The 21,474-nt window shown below is 46.0% G+C and overlaps 1 protein-coding gene and 1 long non-coding RNA gene across 2 annotated transcripts in view; both read left to right on the top strand.

Moving 5' to 3' along the window:
- The first annotated feature begins 697 nt into the window (after window positions 1-697).
- LOC136507914 (uncharacterized) lies at window positions 698-1,579 on the top strand. The gene is made up of 5 exons (XR_010771783.1): window positions 698-783; window positions 873-953; window positions 1,057-1,119; window positions 1,412-1,447; window positions 1,518-1,579. It is a non-coding gene; the product is annotated as an uncharacterized lncRNA (long non-coding RNA).
- Window positions 1,580-13,501: 11,922 nt separating this feature from the next.
- LOC136506975 (uncharacterized) overlaps window positions 13,502-21,474 on the top strand; it is a 10,239-nt gene continuing 2,266 nt past the window's right edge. Inside the window, exon 1 of the mRNA XM_066501843.1 lies at window positions 13,502-13,609. Within this exon, the coding sequence (XP_066357940.1) occupies window positions 13,502-13,609 (108 nt within the window). The remainder of the gene's footprint in view (window positions 13,610-21,474) is intronic.

Genomic DNA, 21,474 nt, shown 5'->3' with positions numbered 1-21,474 from the left:
TCTTGATTAGGTGAAACAATTGGTCCAACTACTTTATGTGCCTTTGTAACAATTCTGTGCCCATTTACTTGTACACTTGGGCCTGGTGTTCTGTTGGCTCCAGTAGATTCATTAGATGTCTTGTGATATCACTGTGGCTGTTTCCATTTGCTTTTTGTTAGAACTTGTAGTTTCTGTTTGATTGTAATTTCACTCAAGGGTAGACAACAAACCAGGAGTGTTTCATTCATTCTGTATTTTGACTTTTTTTGGGGGGAAATGAGAGTTGTTTGTCATAGATGGTCAACCATTATAATAATATATATAGAATTGTGCTGATCTGTTTGATTGTAATTTGTAAATGGAGTAATCAAAACTTTCTTTATACTGCAAATATTGCAGTGGTAGCTTTCTTTTCCCCTTTCGTCCATACCTTTTTTCTACAGGATAAGTTAAATCTCTTTAGTTTAATTGTAATAAGCATCTTAATTTGGTGGAACAATTGGCCCAGCTACCTCACAAACAATTCTGTGCCCATTCTTTGTACACTGCAACTCATTTCTTATAGATCATGTAGAGAGTACCTTTTTGTATTCTTGCAACACCTTTTAATGGACAGGAATTAGACACTAACCGATGCTATCTATGGCAGGAATAGTGCTCGACATATTTTCCCGTATGACCCTTACATTGTTATATCTTGAATTTCGACAGAAAGTGCAAAATGAATTGCTTGCTCAGTATGCAACCCCGCTGTTGGAGAAGGAGCATTCTAGATGTTCTGCTTTGCTTCGTGATGATAAGGTTGGATTGAAAACCTTATTATTAATATTATTATCTAATGAATGACTTCCTAACAGTATTGAATATTCACTGCATCCCTCTTACTGCAGGTTGAGGATCTTTCTAGGATGTACAGGCTCTTCTCCAAAATCACCCGCGGTCTGGAGCCTATATCTAACATGTTCAAAACGGTAATAATTTCCCTTGCAGGGTGCCTCTTTTCTTTTTTAGCTCACTCATTTTATTCCTTTGAACCATGATATTCAGTTCTGATTGAGTTATATTTGTCCGCAGCATGTTACAAATGAAGGCACAGTCTTGGTAAAGCAAGCAGAAGATTCTGCTAGTAATAAGAAGGTGCAGTGTTTCTTTAGCTGTTAAATTATTTATGTTACCTTTATGCACTTTTTGATTCATATATATAAACAGCAAAACCTCCACATTAATAGTTTGTAACAACCTTCATCTAACCTCTATTGTCAGGTTGCTAAGTAGTTCCCATTTCCCGGTCCTTTTCTTTACATTACCACTTTTGTATGCTTGATATTCTGCCACCTAGCTGTTTGATTCTTCCTGCTATATTTGATTTGATTAATTTTCTGATTTATCTTCCCTAAATTATTATTTTTACAATTCATTGCTTTTACAGCCAGAGAAGAAGGATATGGTTGGCATGCAGGAACAGGTGTGTATCTTGATTGCACTCTGCTTGTTGTTGTGTGTTATGTTAGCTTACATTTATTCTTATTTTTTAGGTCTTCGTGTGGAAAATCATCGAGCTGCATGACAAATATGTAGCTTATGTGACACAATGTTTGCATGTGGACTTGTGGATTTCTTAATGAACTATGTTATAATGATAGACTTCATAATGGATTATGTTGTAATAATGGACTTTTGTGAATTATGACTTGTGATGATGTTCTAAATAATGGCCTTGTGTTTGTGGATGTATATATGTATATTTGTGGCGGTCAGATTCAAATTTGAATTATATATATATGTGGTCAGATTTGAATTTGAATCATTTATTTTTTGCTAGAAAATCCACTATAGGGGTGGTTCTTGATTGAACCGCCCTTACAAATACATGCAGCTGGGGCGGCTGGTGATACAACCGCCCTTACAGAAGTCCACTACAGGGGTGGCTGATATTACTAGCCACCCCTACAGAGGGCACTGTAGGGGCGGCTGAAAACACCAGCCGCCCCTACAGAGGGCACTGCAGGGGCGGTCAGGAAACCGCCCCTACAGAGGCACCCTCTGTAGAAACACCCTGGGAAGGGCGGCTGACGCAGCCACCCCTACAGAGGCTCTAGAGCCACCCCCTACAGTTAACTTCTGTAGTAGTGACCATCGCTCACCCCCTGAGGGTATGTGCCCTCACGTGCGCGGCTGTTGGATGCGCGCGGAGATGCGCAGGCAAAGAAAACTTTCCTCTGACTCCTGCTGTTGCTGTTGATATGTTCAGTTTCTCACCTCGCAGCACACTCTTGCTTGTTTCTAAAGAGTAGCTTTCCAGACTGCTAGGGGATGAAGTGAGCCCCTTCTCAAGCTGCATCCTCGCTCCCTGGCTGAAAGTGTTTTTTATGATTTTTCTTGGATAAACTCAGTGTAGAAAGTAATTACATGTAGGACGAAAATCTCTATGTTTCTTGTTTATTTAGAAATCTTTTCGCATAACTAGCATATTATCACTTCTCTATAAAATACTGTTAAGGAAAGCTCTCTCAGAATTTAACTTGTAAGTGGCTTTCAGAGCTCTACTAAAATGAACCTAGCTAGCTTCCGAAAAGAACCACCCCTAAAGTTTATAGTTTAATTATCAATACTGCAAAACTAACTATTTTGCAATTGATCTGCTCCCTCCGTTCTAAATTATCTAGATGCATAGCGAAATTGATGTGTACCAAAAAGAAAATTAATGCGACTTATATGTACATACTACTCCCTCCGGTCCCATATATCTGGGGTGCGCTCGTTTTTTGAGAATGGCCATTTTATCAGGCGCAACATCATAGCATGCGTTGCAATTAAATAGCATGCAGCACTTACCAAGCCTCTTTACAGGCAAGGCACTCTTCTCACTGCATGCATGCAAAACTGATTCGCTATTCCGTTTGAGTTATTTGACCGATCCTTTTCTTTCAAAAAAAAAAGTTATTTGACCGATCTTTCTCCCTTCGTTGCATGCATGAAAAAAAATTGATGACGAATTCAACAAACGAAGGGTCATGGCACCACCAGCTAGGAAAAGGGAGCTGGATTAAATAGTTCTTGGTATCTGGAATACTCGTGTTGGCGCCAGATAAAACGGAACGGGGTAGTATTAAATAAAGACTTTCTTCTTTTGTGAGGAGCACGTGGGCGGTGGACCTCGACATCTAATTGTACCTGTCATTGCATGGGCCAGGACGGAGTAGGCTTTGTTTGACACATGCAAACGCGGTCCCGAATTACGTGCACACTAGTGACGTCAGCACCATGACGTATGCCTGCTGGTTAGCTGGCTGTACTGTTTAAGTTTCTTCAGGGGTACAGCCTTCAATTTTTATTCACATCATGCATTCATTGTCGGTCGTCTCGGGTCGCTGGATATCCACATCCATCTATCTATATATTGCTTGTTGGATCGATGTTGCCTGTTGGCTGTTGCAAGCCACAAAGTCCACAATTTCTCTTTTTGAAAGGGAAAAGTCCACCAGTTAGAGCTCGGCATCGATCGCTGCTGCCATACATGTGTGTCCACACCGTTGAGTGAGAGTGAGGATGTCACATTGAATATATACTTATCGAAAGTTTTCTAAAAAAGTGCTACAGTACTCATCACATCGAATCTTGTGATACGTGTATGGAGTATTAAATGTAGACGAAAAAAACTAATTGCACAGTTTGGTTGGAAATTGCGAGACGAACGTTTTGAGCCTAATTAGTCCATGATTGAACACTAATTGCCAAATAAAAACAAAAATGCTACAGTAGCCAAATTTCTAACTTTTCACCATCTAAACACGGGCTAAGGATGTCACATGGAATGAAAAATATGTGTGTGAATATATACTTATTGACTGATGAAGACACTTCATTTTTAGTTATTTTCCATGTTCACAACCGACGTGACACTACTTGAGACGGCCTCTTTGCCGAGGGCTTCTGGGTTTGCCGAGGGCTAGATCTCGGGCACTCGGCAAAGGGGGTCTTTGCCGAGGGCCAGCCCCAGGAGCCCTCGGCAAAGCTAGGCCCTCGGCAAAGAAACGGCCCTCGGCAAAATAAATCTTTGCCGAGGGCCTAGCCCTCGGCAAATTGGCCCTCGGCAAATATGGCCGGATGGGTCACGGCGGCCACTGGCGTCAGTCTTTGCCGAGTGCCCGCCGTCAGGCACTCGGCAAAGATTTTTTATTTTTATTTTAAATATTCTTTGCCGAGGGCCCAGATCCAGGGCCCTTGGCAAAGATTTTTTATTTTTTATTTTTAAATATTCTTTGCCGAGGGCCATTGGCCAGGCCCTCGGCAAAGACCCCCTTTGCCGAGGGCTAGGCTAGGCCCTCGGCAAAGATTTTTTTTTGTTTTATGAATCTAGTTTTTTTGTGGTGCTATAATACATTATTTAAAACTCAATTTTAAAATTTGGGCCAAATTTGATTTTTTTTATATATTTCCCTAATTTATTTCTTTTTGTTGATTTTTTTCGAATATTTCAAATTTGAACTGCAGGTGGATAGAATAATGTAATTTAGTGATTCGAAAAATATTATTCATGGTATTTGGTGTATGTTGAGTCCCTATCCACGAACTCGCATCAAATTTCGGGCATCTTCTTCACGTAACATGACGAGGAACTTGTCGAAAAAGTGTTTTAAATTATATAAAATCCATACGAAATCCAAAAATCATGAAACTTGTCGAGGTGTCATGTTATCGCATGTGTAGGCTGTGGTAAAAATTTGAGAAGGTTTTGAGCAAGTTGTGACGTCGGATGTCTAAAACCCAGACATCTCCACATGTGATCCAATGGCCCTCGGCAGAGAATATTTAAAAAAAATAAAAAATCTTTGCCGAGGGCCCTGGATCTGGGCCCTCGGCAAAGGGCCCGACCCTAAATCGGCCAGCGGCCCAAATTCCCCGCCCAACCGTTACGCCGCTGCTGCTTGACGCCGCCGGCCCGCGCCCCCCGCCGTAGCGCGGCCGACCGGCCCGCGCGCCCCGCCGCCCACCACCGCGCCGCCCCGCGCGCCCCGCCGCGTCTGCGCGCCACGCCGCCCCGCGCGCCCCGCCGCCCCACCACCGCGCCGCCCCTGCGCGCCGCCCCAGTGCCGCCCCGCCGACGCCGCCCCACCGCCCTAGAGCCGCCCCGGCCGGCCCTCCGGTGGCCCCCCGCACCGGCCTTCCCGCCGCCCCGGCCGGCCCTCCGGTGGCCCCCCACGCCGGCCTTCCCGCCCCCCCGTGCCGGCCTCCCTGCCCCGACACCAGCCCCTAGGCCACCCACGTCGCCGACTGCTGTTGGAGGGGAGGAGTACTCCGACGCCGCTCGACCTCACCGGAGAAGAAAGTGACCCCCGCACCGCGACGCCTGACTCCACCGCAACCCTAGGTAAAACTCTCGTTGTCGGCCTTCGTGCCGTATGTGGTTGTGTGGGCCTTCGTGTCGTAAATTGATATGAGGGCCTTCATGCTGTTGTGGTTGTCGGCCTTCGTGCCGTTGTGAATGTCGGCCATCCTGTCGTTTTTTGCAGGTTTTGGAAACCTCCCCGTGCAGGGGAGGTGCTGCAGAAATTTTGAACAAACAATAACCTATTGCCTTTTTATGCAGGAGAAGAGCACGTCGGAGGGGACCCGGAGGACCCCGATCGTCTTCGTCGGCGTCGCGGTTCTGCCTGCAATGCGTCGCCTCGCCACTGCGTCAACTCGCCACTACCCCGCTAGCCTGACTTCACCGACACCCTAGGTATAAATAACCTCTTTTTCCGCATGTCTGTCGTAGCCCGCGCGTAACCCAGTTAGGCGTCTCCTGTCCAAAAGAGATACGGTCGTAGGTATGCGGATCTTTGCATATCTGCGACCGTATCTGTTTTGGATTGTCCACGTTTTTTGGACAGCCCGCGGATGCGTAGATGGGTTAGTTTCCATGGTCCGCTCCGGTCCGAGATGGAGTTTCGGCATCACCTCCCTGTTGTTCTCCGGATACACACTCTCCATGGCAAGACGTGTATCGGGAGAATAGCGGCGAGGTGCTGCCAAAATTCTATCTCGGAGAGGAGCGGACCCTGGAAACTGACCTCATCTACGCATCCGCGGGTGGGATTAGGACCTATCCTCACCTATTAGACATTAGGAACACTGAGTAGATGCAATTGATGGTCACAATACTCTGTGATGTAAATGTTAAAGGATGGAGGACCGTCAGTGGATGTACACGGGCTGGAGAAGCGGGAGTGACTATGACTATGAATGGGTGAAGGGGACAGATCGTTTCTTGAAACATGCATTTGGCCCAGGAGCAGGAGGACATTCTCTAGTTTGGTGTCCCTGCAGCAAATGTGACAACAGGAGAAAGGTAGACGAGAAGACCATGGGTAGACATCTTGTGTTCAATGGTTATACGCCTAGCTACCAGCAGTGGATCTACCATGGTGAAGCAGATCGTATAAGAGCGGAGGTGGTGAGAGCACGCCTTGAGGCTTTTGATGATGATGCCGGGGTAGCAGACATGCTAGATGACGCCCACCAAGCTCACTTCGCTGAACGACGTGAGAAGGAGGAGATGGAGGAATCCGTAAAGGACTTCTACAAAATGTTGCACTCGGCACAGAAACCCCTTCACGAGCGTACAATGATTTCTCAGCTGGATGTGGTTGGACGCGTAATGGGGTTGAAGGCCGAGTTAAACCTGAGTCGAGAAGGCTTCGATAAGATGTTGGTCGTGTTTGGCACCATGCTACCGGAGAAGCACACTTTGCCGACGAACTTATACGAGGCAGAGAAACTCCTTCGTATGCTTAAGATGCCGTATGACAAGATACATGTTTGTCCGAAGGGGTGCGTCCTATTTAGGAAAGAACACAAGGACGCAAATTACTGTCCGAAGTGTAAATCCTCTAGGTACCTGGAGGTAGACTCTGGTGATGGTCAGAAAAAGTAGCTTCCGATCCCCACGAGAGTGCTACGGCACCTTCCTTTCCTGCTAAGGATCCAACGGCTATTCATGATCGAGGAATCCGCGAAACAGATGACATGGCACAAAGATGGCAAACGGTACAATCCTGGGAAGATGGTACATCCGCCTGATGCTGAAGCATGGACGTACTTCAATGACAAACATCGTGACAAAGCAGCTGAGGCCCATAATGTACGTGTCGCACTGGCAACAGATGGGTTCAATCCTTATGGAATGATGGCTGCCCCATACACATGCTGGCCCGTTTTTGTTATCCCCCTCAATCTCCCTCCTGGCATCTCCTTTCAACGGCATAACGTATTCTTGTCGTTGATAATTCCTAGACACCCGGGGAGTAATATGGGTGTGTTCATGGAGCCTGTGATTGATGAATTGATCCACGCTTGGGAGAAGGGGGTATGGACATACAACCGAGCTACAAAGACAAGCTTCAAAATGCACGTTTGGTACCACTACTCCCTGCATGACTTCCTGGCGTATGGGTTATTTGCCGCCTGGTGTGTTCACAGGAAGTTCCCATGCCCAATATGCAAGGAAGCTGTGAGGTTCATTTGGTTGAAGAAGGGTGGCAAGTATTCATCGTTCGACCAGCATCGTCAGTTCCTCGCTCTAGACCATGAATTCAGAGAAGACATCAAGAGCTTTACGAAAGGTGTCAAAGTGACAGACCCTAAACCGCACTTGAGGACTGGTGCCGAGGTTCGTGCTCAGATAGATGCTCTCGTGCCCAATGAAGAAGGTGGTTTTGTGGGATATGGTGAGGAACATATGTGGACTCATAAGTCCGGCTTGACGAGGCTCCCCTATTTCGATGACCTTCTTCTGCCACATAATATTGATGTAATGCATACTGAAAAGAATATCGCCGAGGCACTTTGGGGAACTCTCATGGACACTGACAAGTCTAAGGACAACGTTAAGGCTAGAGTGGACCTAGCGATGTTGTGCGATAGACCGAATCAAGCGATGCAGCCTCCTAGTGGCCGAAACAAGAACTAGAAAAGGCCTAAGGTCAAATTTGTCTTACAAATCGATCAAAGGAGGGAAGTACTAAAATGGATCCAGACGTTAATGTTCCCAGATGGATATGCAGCGAATCTTAGCAGGGGAGTGAACTTAGGCACTCTGCGAGTCAACAGGATGAAGAGTCATGACTACCACATATGGATTGAGCGGCTTCTTCCGGCGATGGTCCGAGGCTATGTCCCTAAGCATGTTTGGCTAGTGCTGGTAGAGTTGAGCTTTTTGTTTCGCCAGCTTTGTGCCAAGGAGATATCTCAGACCGTCGCTCAGGACTTGGAAAAAGCGGCACCTGTGTTGCTCTGTAAGCTGGAGAAGATCTTTCCACCCAGCTTCTTCTTGCCGATGCAGCATCTAATTGTGCACCTCCCGTCCGAGGCACATTTGGGGGGCCCGTGCAGGCCCGTTGGTGCTATCCAATCAAGAGATGTCTAAAGACTCTTCGCAAAAAATATACAAATAAAGCCAAAATTGAGGCTTCCATTGTAAAGGCATGCCTTTGGGAGGAGGTGGCAAACTTCACAACGCAATACTACAAGCCGAACCTTCCTAGCAATCATAATCCACTCCCTCGTTACAATGCTGGCAAAAATGAATCGACCCTCAGCCTTTTCCAAGGCCAACTCGGCAGCGCAAGTGGATCAACCCCGAAGCTATTGGGAAATGAAGAGTGGGGCAGTATCATGCTATATGTGTTGAATAACCTTACCGAGGTGTAGCCGTTCATCAAGTAAGTTCTCAATGAACTTGTTTCAATACGCCGTCACTATTCTGCATCCAACCCCATTGATTCCCGTTCAGACAGGGAATTTGTTCGTGAATTCTGGCATCAATCAAGGGATCCTACCTCGCATGAACAAGACACCCTTGTTTCGCGGGGTGCGGGAGCGGGGAGGCCTGATTTCATTTCTTAGTTCAAACAAAAGGTAATGTCCAATTTAGCTCGTACGTTCGATCGTCCAAGGTGATCGTACGTTTGATTAATATAACGATCTATCATGCTTCACCTTGCAGGCCCAGACCGGTTCGTCCATGAGTGACAAGTTGAAACAGGTTGCAAACGGCTGTGACGTTAGGGTGAAGTCATTTACCGGCTATGACGTGAACGGATATCGCTTCCACACAACAAGTTACGAGCAGATTCGGCCCAAACAAAAAACCACAAATAGCGGAGTTTGTACGCCCGGCACTGATGGCCTTGACTATTATGGTAGAGTTGAGGAAATCTATGAACTCTCATTTCATGGAGAGAAACCTCTTAAACCTATCATGTTCAAATGCCACTAGTTTAATCCTCGATCAACAAGACGAACCCCTCATCTTGGGCTAGTCGAGATTCAAGAAGATTCCATCTATCCTAGAAAAGATGTCTACATTGTGGCTCAACAGGCCGTGCAGGTGTATTATACTCGATACGCCAACCAAGACAAAGAGGATCTTAAGGGTTGGGCTATTGTGCACCAGGTATCTCCACACGGTAAACTACCTGCCCCAAATGATGATGATTACAACTTCAACGCAAACACATATGATGGACAGTTCTATCAAGAAGATGGGCTACCAGGCACGTTTGAGATAGTCTTACCCGAAGCAATCGAAATGGAAGTAGACAACGAAATGGTTGATGGCGAGGTCGATGGAGATGTGGTGGTAAATGCCAAGGACATAGCAATGCTTGAGCGATTACTTCTAGGCAATGACTACAATGACAACATAGAACCTTCGGATAGTGTTGCCCATTTGGACAATTTTGACAGTGATGATGAGACCTATGATCCCAATCATGAAGATTATTCCTAATACATGTAATACTATGTTTTTTTAATTTGTGTTTTGTTTATATATTTTGAATCTATTTCTAATATATGTACTAATTAGTCTTGTTCATTCTTTGTGATTGCAGGTGATTGAACAAAGATGGCGAGCAGACGTCCACGCCGTGACACGCCCTCGGTTTACGGGAGAGACCGCCCTCTCCTTCGAGGTGAGGGGTCGTCGTCCGAGGCAGCGTTCGCAGGAGGTGACGAGAGGAGGACCAGGGGCAGCAGCCATAGGAGGCAGCGGTCTCCTCCCTCGCCATGTGACAAGGTGCTAGAGGAGGAGCACGTGACGGCCACAGCCATGTCCTCATCGGAGGACGAGAGGGGTCAGTAGATGGGTGAGGGAGGCGAGGCACTCGAGGGCGAGGTAGGTGAGGGGCTCGAGGGTGACGGAGGGGGTACCGCTACCCAAACTCCCTACGAGTGAGGTCCCACGAGCCTCCCTCCGGTTCCGCTTCCTCACAACCGCCCAGTGATTCGGCCTATGGCAAAGAGGTAAGTAACTATAGATGTTATCACAACTACTTCATAAGATATGTTGGAAATCATAAGAGAAACTGATAAATTTTCTTAATCACTTGTGCAGGGCCTGGTTGGTTTTGTTAGGTACTCTAGCACGCACCCCCGCGAGCATCCTTGGTGTTTTGTGCAGGAAATGGTACCCCGACATTGTACAACTGTCCGAAGAGCTGGTGGTGCAGGAGCCAGCCTCCAACTGGGACAGGTACGCGCTAGTCACGGATGACACTTACCGCAACAAGCAGGAGCGGGTATTGGCGGAGTTTTGGGTAAGTTTCTCTCGCACAACATTGCTTAATACATCTCATTCATTGGTTAAATGTTTTATTGAAATAATGAATGGATACATCGGTTTTGTATGCAGAAATTTTTCAAGGCCGAAGAACGACTTGAGGCCCAGGCGGATCGGGCGGCTGTCGCAACTTGTAGGAAGTACGTCAGCGAGATGCACCACCATGGGCGCGTCCAAGCCCACATAGACTACTACAGGTCGGTACTTAAGCAGTCCCTCCCCAAGCCTCAAGCAAGACTGATTACATTGACCCGGGACCAGTACCTTGAGGTAGGCGAATAACATTCATAATGATTCGTTTTGATATTAAGTAGGTTCAATTTCAACTTCTTATATGTCAAATACTCGATGACTTGTAGGTGATTCCCTGGTGGTGCCGATCGTATCCCGAGTGCTGGGCCATGATCGTGGACAAGTGGTTATCACAGGACTTTGTTGACACGCACGAGAGGCTGCGGGAACAGCGTCTGATGAGGCAAGGTCCAACTCACCATCAAGGCAGCCGCAGCCTCCCCGGATACAAACAAGCATACGTAAGTGATTTCTTTCATTTATTTTGATGCTCAATTCTGCTTGATTTCTCACCATCTTCCCGTCTTTCTCGCAGGAGGCTGCGCACCCAGGCGAGGAGGTCTCAGAGTTCTCTGCGTGGGCTATGTCCCACATGGGCATGGCATCGTCCTCTGTCTCCTTTGACCCGGCTGCCCCGCCCCAGGTGTACTCCGACTCGAACGTGTACACTAAAGTCCAAGAGTACATGTCCTCGATAAGGGAGATCTATGGGGAAGATTACAATGTGCGCACTCAGCCCATTGATGCAGAGACAATCATGAGGCTCAGAGGAGGCAAGAAGCACGGGTGGCTGTGGATTGCAGATGGCACCATCGACTCCACCACTGTTCCCTCCCTCGATGCTATCCGAGCACGGAGCACGAGCTCCAGCCAGCCCATATGCTCACAGCCTTCTCCAGCACTGCAGCAGGTCCAGGCACTCCAGGTAATTCCTATTTTACTCGTCGTACATTGATATTTACACACCTAAATTAGATTTGCATTACTGATACATTAGAGTGAAATATTGCAGGCCGAGCTGGAAGAAACAAAAAGGCAAAGTCAAGAGCAGAACGTGGAACTGACCGCATAGCTGTAGGCCCAGCAGGTCGCGTTCGAGGCCACGTAGAAGCAGATGGCAGAGATGATAGTGATCATGCAAAGTCTTGGGCAAGCATCAGGTGTACCTGTGCAGTTTTTAGCTCCTCCACCTCCTACTCCTGCAGCTACTCCTGTAAGTATGAAAGTTCACTTTTCGCTTGTGCTTTGCATGTATGTCGGCCTTCGTGTCGTTGTGGATGTTGGCGTTCATGCCGTTGTGGATGTCGGCGTTCGTGCCGTTGTGGATGTCGGCGTTCGTGCTGTTGTTTCTTGCAGGTTTTGGAAACCTCCCTGTGCAGGGGAGGTGCTGCTGAAATTTTCAATTGAGTCTAATATTTTTGTATTCCTAGATTACTAGATGCAATCTCTAAGTTCCAAAACTGTTTTCCCGGATTACTCACACATGCAATCTCTGATCCTTTGTGCAGCCTCCGTCCGCGGGTTCCAATCATCCCGGTAGTGCGTCACCAGCTGATCCCGCCTTTCCTTCACCACCGTCTCATAGGCTACCTTGATGAGGACTAGTGCTAGGTGATGTGGTTGGACTTTATTGTAATATTTATGGTTTATGGTTCTGACTTGTGCTTGGATTTCATGAACTTGTCGTAATAAACATGTGAATGATGATGAACATGTGACTTGTCGTTGTAATATATTGTGATTTGTGGTTCACAATTATGGTTGTGATATATTGTGAGAAAATGGGTTCTGTGTGATATATATATGTGATGGTTGATATATATATGTATATATATGAAATGCTTGTGTCGATGGAATGCAAAAAACAAAAAAAATTAAATTTCTGCCTCTTTGCCGAGGGCAATGACCAAGGCCCTCGGCAAAGAAGGGTCCTTTGCCGAGGGCCGTCCCATTGCCCTCGGCAAAGATTTTTTTTAAAATAAAATTTCTGCAACATTTCTTTGCCGAGGGCCATGGTTGGAGGCCCTCGGCAAAGACTTTTTTTAAAAATAAAATAAAATTTCTTTGCCGAGGGCCTGCGTGGAAGCCCTCGGCAAAGATTTTTCAAAAAAAAAGAATAATTCTTTGCCGAGGGCCGTCCCATTGCCCTCGGCAAAGATTTTTTCGAAAATTCTGCACATTTCTTTGCCGAGGGCCATAGTTGGAGGCCCTCGGCAAAGATTTTTCAAAAAAAAAACTTTGTCGAGGGCCCCCGGAGACGGCCCTCGGCAAAGACTCTGTCCTAGGCGCCGGCGCCGTGACGGCTGCTTTTCTTTGCCGAGTGCCGCTCCAGCCCTCGGCAAAGGCTTTGCCGAGTGCCCAATAAAGGGCCCTCGGCAAAGACCCTCTTCGCCGACTCAAAATTCCCTGAGAGCTCTTTGCCGAGGGCCGCCCTCGGCAAAGCCTTTGCCGAGGGTTAATGGGCCTTTGCCGAGGGCCTCATGCCCTCGGCAAAGAGGCCGTCTCCAGTAGTGTGAATAATCATATATGTCTTCAACGATTAGTTTGGATTCATGACGAGTACAAAAAGGGCGTGTGTTTGGGACCATGGTATATATGTTAGCCGTGCGCACGGTGTGGTATAACATGCATTCTCGTCGTCGTCTCGCATGAATGTTTGATTATTTTTATGGAAATACTATAATCAAAATGCTCATCCTGTGGATGGACCGCACGCACACCCATCTGCACGCCGCACTCATCTTCAACCTTTCCTCTCCTCGGCTCTCTCTCTCTCTCTTCGGTGAGCACCTCACCGGCAGCCTCCGCACCCGTACCCCACCGCCTCCCCCGCGCGCAGCCATGGCGGATCAGGCCGCGGCGGCGCCGGATCAGGCCGCGGCGGTGCTGGATCCGCCGGATCCAGCGGCAGCGGTGGTAGATCCGCCGGATCCGGTGGTGGGGCGCCAGGTAGGCCTCCTCCTTTCTTTCTTTCCTCTCTCCTCTAGGGTTCTGGCGAGCTCTTTCTCCCTTCTTCTCCAACTCCGGTGGGGTATAGAATGGCCGGCCGGCTGGGGGGAGGTAGGTAGGTCAGGCGGTGGGGAAGGTCGATGAGCGGTTTAGGGGAGCTGGCGGCGGTAGGGGCGAGGGAGGCTCGTCGGAGCTAGAGAAGATGGTGGCGGCGAGCTCACCAGAGCTGGAGAAGATGGCGGCGGTGGGGGGAGGGGAAGAGGGCGGCGGCCGCGGGCACTAGGGTTCGCCAGAGCTCCGGCAAGCTAGGGCCCGCCCGCGGCGGGGGCGAGGGCATCGGAGTTGGGGAAGAGAGCTGTTGTTGTTTTTTTGGCGAGTAAAAGATACTGTGCGAGGTGTGCGCGCTGGAGGTCGAAATCCTGCGCGTGCACGCCGTAGTAAAGTCCTTATTTTTAACCTGTTACAACGCTCAGACATATTTCGCTAAGTCACTATCCTCTTTTCTATAAATTCGGCCAAACTTAAAACAAACTTGACTTAAACAAGTTTAAGAATTAATTTATTTAGGGACAACAGAGGAATTAGATGCAATTAGCGCATGTATTTTGTACTGATGACAAGAATCCATTAAATTTTGAACTTAAACACGCCATATATAATTGAATGGCATAGCACATAGCCGCCAAGCAACAGTGAGAGAAGGGATGGCCAATGGGTTATACACTGTATGACATATAAGTGTGTGTGTGTATATATATATGGTTTATTTTATATACTCCCGAGAGTAGTTACTCACATAATCAATAAATCACGTTGCGTATGTGTACATACTCATTTATCAGTTTGAGCATGTTGACATACTAATATAAAGATACTCCTGATCTTTACTATGTGAATTTTTTTCCAAAAGAGCACACATTTTTTAATATATTATATAATACTATGATAGTAACATATAAAATAAGTATAACCATATACTCTAAGTATACATACATACTTATCATACATAGTACCCTAGATAGTCTAGTATGATGATATACTCCATCTACATACACTTCGTCGGGCCATATACGTCCTAAATCTAGAGATATACACATAAGAGTAACTACTCCATGGGAGTAGGAAATAATTTCCACATATATATATATATATATATATATATATATAGATATATGCACACTACTACAGAATCGATTTTTAGAGGCGGCTCATAACCATTTGTAGGGGCGGTTTGGCCAGCCGCCCCTACTGAACCGTCTCTATAAATCATGCATTTGTAGGGGCGATTCCCATGCCGCCCCTACAAATTGATTTGTAGGGGCGGCTCGTATTACCAGCCGCCCCTACAAACAGGTATTTGTAGGGGCGGTTCAATCTAGAACCGCCCCTACAGTATGTTTTCCCGTAAAAAAAATCAAATTTACAATTCAAAATCGCGTTGCCGAACGTCCCGCGACCAACGTTCTGAACCGCGTTCGTGTTGCCGAACGCCCCGCGACCAACGTTTCGAACCGCGTTCGCGTTGCCGAACGTCCCGCGACCGCGACTACAAGCACAAGAGTATTCTATAAACTACAATTATAAGTCCAATTCACAAGAATATATACAATCCATCATTAAATATACAAATTTCATACACATTGTTATCAACGTCCTAGAGCTAGCCTTTCAGTCTCACGAAGGTGTTGGTACTGAGGATTTGTACCTAACTCAGACTCTCGGTCATGGTAGGCGCCTCTGACGTATACAATCTGGTCCAATATGAAGTTGCAAAGGTCGCCGACGAGCTCTAAGAGTTGGTCATCCTTGTATGGGTCTCTTTTCATTCCTTTCTCTTCTCTCCACTATAAGAGAACAAGTTTCGGTTTAGTATTTCATATCATGTACGAAGTTTTTATACTACGGGTGAAGAGGTTCAAACTTACCCTTAAGGGGTGTCTCCTGTAGGCACCGGTGTTACTCATCATAGAACATATATAATATCCACAATGTACACTCCCATGCTTCTGCTTAGGGCACTGTGTGTTTTGCATATGAAAATGTTAAGTAATGCTTTTGACAGCCATGTAACGGAGTACTGAAGAAGTAAGTTACACTTACCGCACATAGTGTTTTTATAGCCAACTTTTCCTTCATTACTGGATCATGCCTTCCATGATGATTAGTGACTTAGAACCTAAATGCCCTGTTCGAATTATTTTAGCAAATACAACTTGTTAGTATCCAAAAGTGAACGTTACAAGTATGTATACAAACATATAAGCTAATGAGGATTGTCGATATGTATGCGTCTTGAGAATCGATATGAAGTCTTTGTATGTCACCGTGTCCCTATCTAATGAATCAAAGACCCATGCCATGCTCCTCCCGACATCAATGGATATACAAATCCAGTGATTGCTGCATGGATTTAATCGTAGAACTAGATAAGCTCTTTTGCATCGAATAAAATATATCGAACAAAGCTTTAAGTATAGAGTTGAACTTACTCGAAGTTGTATGGTAGCCATATAGTAGAGTGTTGTTGGAGATTTTTGAAAGCCAGGGCAATGTATGCCGCAACCTTAAGGGACTCTTCCCTTAGTTTCGTCGTACGGATGCGCTCTTTCTCCCGAAGAGTCTTTGCAGCAGCTAGCTCTTTGGCATCCAGTGTCCACCGTTTAGGGTAATTAAAATTTATTTGGGCTATAGCTTGAGGGTCTACATACCCGGCTTTCACACTTGGCATTTGTTTGACAATGTGCACTTGCATTCTACAAATCACGGCGTGGGTTAGTTACAACAAAATTCAAAGATTACATTCATATCATATTGGGAGGACAAGGACTTATAGGCACCACGTGCGAATTAGATTCATCTCCATTTCTCCCAGGTGAAAGCATGTGTGCATGTCATTGAAGTCAAAGACAATTTTCCCGGCTGGGCTTCCAAATGTGCCGGTGGGGAAGCATGCTTGTATGAGATCTATGCTCGGTGGGAGAACACGCAAGTACCAATCATGGAACCTTCTCATTCCAAGTGGTAGGCGCTGGATGTCCCGGTTTGGTAGGAAGGGCTTGCCTCTTTCATATGTTTTCGGGCAATCCTTTGACCATTTGATGGCATCAACATTTGGATACTGCTTTGCAATTTGGTGGAGTTTGCTAGTGATGGCCTCCTCAGAACCCCATGATGGGAAAACCACTTGGACACCGATGAGAAGTCTTTGATCGGAACATAAACTGGCCTTATGGTGATTGGATGCTTCTTTCAAAGTTCCCATTCAGGCACGTCCTCATCTTCTTGTGCATCACCTTCTTCAGGAGACACTCGTTGTTCATGTATCGACTATGCTTGTTGAGAAGACTGTGGTATCTTATGATGCACTTGCTCGGTACGAGTTGGAGAAGGGTTTGGCATCTCATCATGCACATGCTCGCTAGGAGGCGGGGAAGAATGTGGCATCTCAGGAATGTGGGGGTCATGAGACGGTGAAAATATCTCCCCGACCTCAACAACTCGCTCCAAATTAGGGAGAGGGGGAGGCGGCGAAGAAGCAGTCAATATAATGTCCCATTTGTGCCAGAGGATGAACTGCCCCATAATGTCTCCGAGTAACACCAGCCCCTTGGGAGTTGCGTAGTCTATCCTCCACTGCATGAACTCGGGCTTCACTGTATGCACCTCGACACTAGTGTAGTCCAGTGGTATCTTATTATTGTGGTGTAAGCCACCGGGAGGATGTGCCACACCCGTTGCCACCTCCATCACAGTGTTCTGCCGGCCGCTGAGAAACACCAAGGTGCAACTAGTTGGTTCCCATATGCGATCGATGGGGGTTGTGGCTGCAGTGGAACCTTGGCTGCTAGGAACTTTCGGAGGGCTGCCAACTAATGCCAGTTCTCCCGGTGACATCACTAATATCCGTGGCTCCGTAGACAGTCCTTGCTCCTCCAGCGCCTTCGCAACTAGAGCCTTCACTTGGAGCTCAAGACTAGTCTCCCGATCTCTGCCATGTTTCTTGTACATGTGCCTGTCCTCTTTGAATCCTTGCTTCCAGGTCGTCCTTTTCCCTATCCCCCTGGTGTGGTCTGTGTGCTCCTTGTTTCCCAAGCCAAGGCTAAGCTCGTCCCTCTCTCTGGAAGGATTGAATGAGCCCTTCTCCTTGTCTCTAGCATATTTCAGTATCCTTGATACTACCTCTTGGGTATCCGGCTTATCAAACTTAAGATTACCACCGGATGATTCTGTACTCCTCGCATATATCCAGTTCCTTGAGCATACCTTCAAATTCATCACATCGATATTCCCAGCAGTTGTGGCCTCTTTGTCCATCTTCCAAAACTGCTCTTCCTTGGCATAGTAGCCACCGGGGCCTAGATGATGGTGGTGTTTGTTCCTCTTCGCCAGCTCGGTGTTACGGGCACTAAGCTCCAATGCTTCTGGTGAAGTCTTCTGAGCCACGAGCTCCTCCCATTGACTAGGAGTTATTTTGCCAAACTCGTTGAAGGGAGTTAACCCCTTTTGGATATACTTTGTGTTGAGCTCCGACCTCCAATGTCGGAATGACTCTCCCATCATCCTGATAGCATTTTTTACCAATTCGTGCTTACCCTTCAGAAATCTAAAATTGAGCTTCAGCTGCCTATCCCATAGTGCATTCTTTGTGTTCTCTAGTACCTCTTTCTAGTTAGGGATTGCTGGGTTCAATTTATCTCTTACTAGGGCCCCGATCGCATTATGGAATCGTCCTCTTAATTCCTTCAGCTCAAGGATCTCCCCTGCTGGCCTGACCTCCGTTATCACATAGCATGCCTTATCTGGATATAGATTTCCTTTTCTATCCCCTCGTTTCCTCTTAGGCTTGGTAGTCATGGTTGTGTCTTGAGGTTGTGGAGTAGAGGCATCGTGATCCGTCTCTGTGGCTGTTGCCTCTGCTCTCCTTTCCTCTACTCCGTCTTGTCCAGCGAGATGTCGCGGACGTCGACGTTGTCTTTTCTGAGTTTTAGGAGGGACCTGTATATACGATAGGTCAAAGTGTTAGCAGAGGTAACACAACCAAAGCTTTAGCAAAATTTACAAGCTAAGGCTTTTTTCCTACCTCCTCGTTCGGGTCAAAATCCTTGTCCAAATCTTCCTCCGTTGGCCTCCTTCTGACTTCACGTGGGAAAGGATCCTTGGGACTTTCATATCCCTCTTCTGAGTCATCATCATCATCATCCTCTTCTTCTTCCCCTTCAGTAGCCTCCCCTTCGTGGCCTTCCTCCTCGTCACACTACTCCTGAGTAAGCATCACTTCTAGATCCTTTTTTACCTCGTTATCGAACTGTTCCTGAGTAAGCTGGTCCTCTAGTGCTTGCTCCTTAAGGGTTGGCTGCTCATCATGCTCGGGGCATCGGGCCGCACTGTCTGGTGTCCGCGACATTATTTCGCGCTTTGTTCTAATAGATGCAAGAAAGTATGCTTTAGGTACGCGAGAAGGTATAAGAAATCAAAAAGGTCTATAAACCAAAGTAGTCCTATAAAACAACAATGTATCAAAAAACGAGAAATAGCAGTAGTAGAGGCCTCAGAAACATGTCAATCATCATCTGATCTTGAACTTGGAGCATCAAGGCATCATAACAGAGAAGAGAGGAGAAGGTAATGTAGAGACGGCTGCTAATGATGCCAAGTTCCTCATAAGTTCTTGATCATCAGCTCATATTCCATATAATGTATGGACTTGGACAATTTCATCATCGGTAAAACAAAGGAGAGGAGAGGAGAGGGGAGATTTGGCAAAAAAAAAGCAACAGCTGCTTAGCAAACATAGAGAGGAAAAGGTGTAAAAAAGCAACAGCTGCTGAGTAGAGGAGTAATAGTAGATAGAGTAATAGTAGAGGAGGAGTAGAGAAGTGTAGCAGCCAGTAGTTAAGAGTAGCAGCCAGCAGCTAGGGAAGAGAGCAGAGTAGTAGCCAGCTAGTAGGAGTAGGAGTAGCTAGCAGTGGCAAGTAGAGTAGTAGTAGTTCAGTAGAGTAGAGTAGTAGTAGTAGTTCAGTATAGTAGTAGTAGTAGTATATACAAACAGTTGTATCCAAAACAATCAGCTATAAGCACCAGTTCATTAAGAATTACAAGATAAAAACAGTGTCATCCTGGGAAAACATAGGTATTTGGGAAAAATGAAGTGGAGTAAGTAACAAAAATATTTACATATGCTATACTTCAGTAACTGAGATCGCTCTGCTATGTCTGACTCTGTAGCATGAAACCAATCATAATGATGTTTTACTAGAAGGGATCATTACGTGCGATTTCAATCTGTATGACTCTAAATTGAAATGAATTTGGTCACATATGCTAATTTATAATGCCAAAGTGGCATAGTAAAGCAAACTACTTTGCTTATGATAGAAATTATTATGGCAGTGGTTCACCATCCAACTGATCCAAGGCAAAAGCACAAGAGCTGCAATTACACACTGGGCCACCGCCCACTGTCGTAAATGTAACAGTAGTAGTAAATGGGAAATTTTGTGTAAACAAAATAAATAAAGTAAAGTACAACGGCAACCAGAAAAAAAAAACTAGTAGAAGTACTATGTGGTAACGGTGTATAAACAACAGAAGGAGCTGAGTATTTTTCCCTAAAATGAGCAGTTTCCTGAAAAAGAGAGAATTATCCAGTTTTGTACCAAAAAGAGAGAATTATCCAATTTTGCATTCATCCCATGGTCGAAATCAGCACGAAGGGAATCAATAAAATCTCAGAGCACCCCGAGCTCCTCGATCAATGGAGCAAAGGCAGACGCTAAACCCCCCACCAAACAGAAGTACTATGTGGTAACGGTGTATAAACAACAGAAGGAGCTCGAGTAGAGTAGCCTGTGCAGGAATCAAGATTAGACAGCCTTATCCATGGCATCCATGCAACTTTATGCTTGTTTAGTATAAGGAGTTATGTTAATCAGAAGCATGATTTGCGTGATTAATACTGATAAACTTTATTTGTGAATAGATTTTTATTTTCGTCAGAGTTCTGAACTTCTGATCCTTGTGTTGTGTGTGGCACTAACAGGGAACCAAAGCCTGAATGCTGCTCAGTGCTCACCAGTCAGCATCAGCCTCATTGTTATGTCATGAAGCAATGAGCACTAGATGGCTGATAGCCTGATACACTAGGGTCAGGTACCAATAATTGGTCTGGGGCGTCTGAATAATTAATGTGTGCCAAATAATGCAAATCACATACAAGTATAGTCAGTCACATGATTAACTACTTAAAGTATGCTTCTGGTGGATATCCAGTAGCTTTCACTAATTATTGCCATACACCAACTCCATCCTGGTCATATTGTGCATTGACCAGAAGTTGATTGATTCAATGGAGACAAGTCACAAAATTAAGATGAGCTGATCTAAGACAGCAAGTAAAGAAAAATGAAGTAATAACTTAACAACAGAAACTGAGAAGTTTTAAATTTGTCTGATGGGGAAACATGAGGGCTATATCAAGACAGCTACAATGTGCTCGAGGAACAAATATTAGAACATTTCCTGATTTTCTGAAGCGACATTTTGGAATCCAAGTCATGCAGGGAAGCTAGTCAAAGAAACAGAGCTTCTAGAAAGTGGACTACCACCAGTAGTGTACCAGTAATACTAGTAAACAGCGAGTAAACTAAGAATCCGGTGAAATTGAATTGGGCCCTAAACTTCGGAGCTCAATGGAGTGGCGTCAATCCAGTGAAACAGCACGAATTAACCTAGCCGCGAGGCATAAACTCGATGATTCTACCACCACGGGGGTAGCATACAAGAAGAAGAAGGAACAGAATGGCACTTTCCGTTGGCAAGCTATTGAGCAGACTCGCAAGGCAAAGCTAGCAAGAAGATCACCAGGC

The sequence above is a fragment of the Miscanthus floridulus genome, chromosome 15 (genome assembly GCF_019320115.1).
Source record: "Miscanthus floridulus cultivar M001 chromosome 15, ASM1932011v1, whole genome shotgun sequence".
Classification (NCBI taxonomy): Eukaryota; Viridiplantae; Streptophyta; class Magnoliopsida; order Poales; family Poaceae; genus Miscanthus; species Miscanthus floridulus.
The sequence above is the reverse complement of the archived record's forward strand: the minus strand, read 5'-3'. Positions and strand labels throughout refer to the sequence as shown.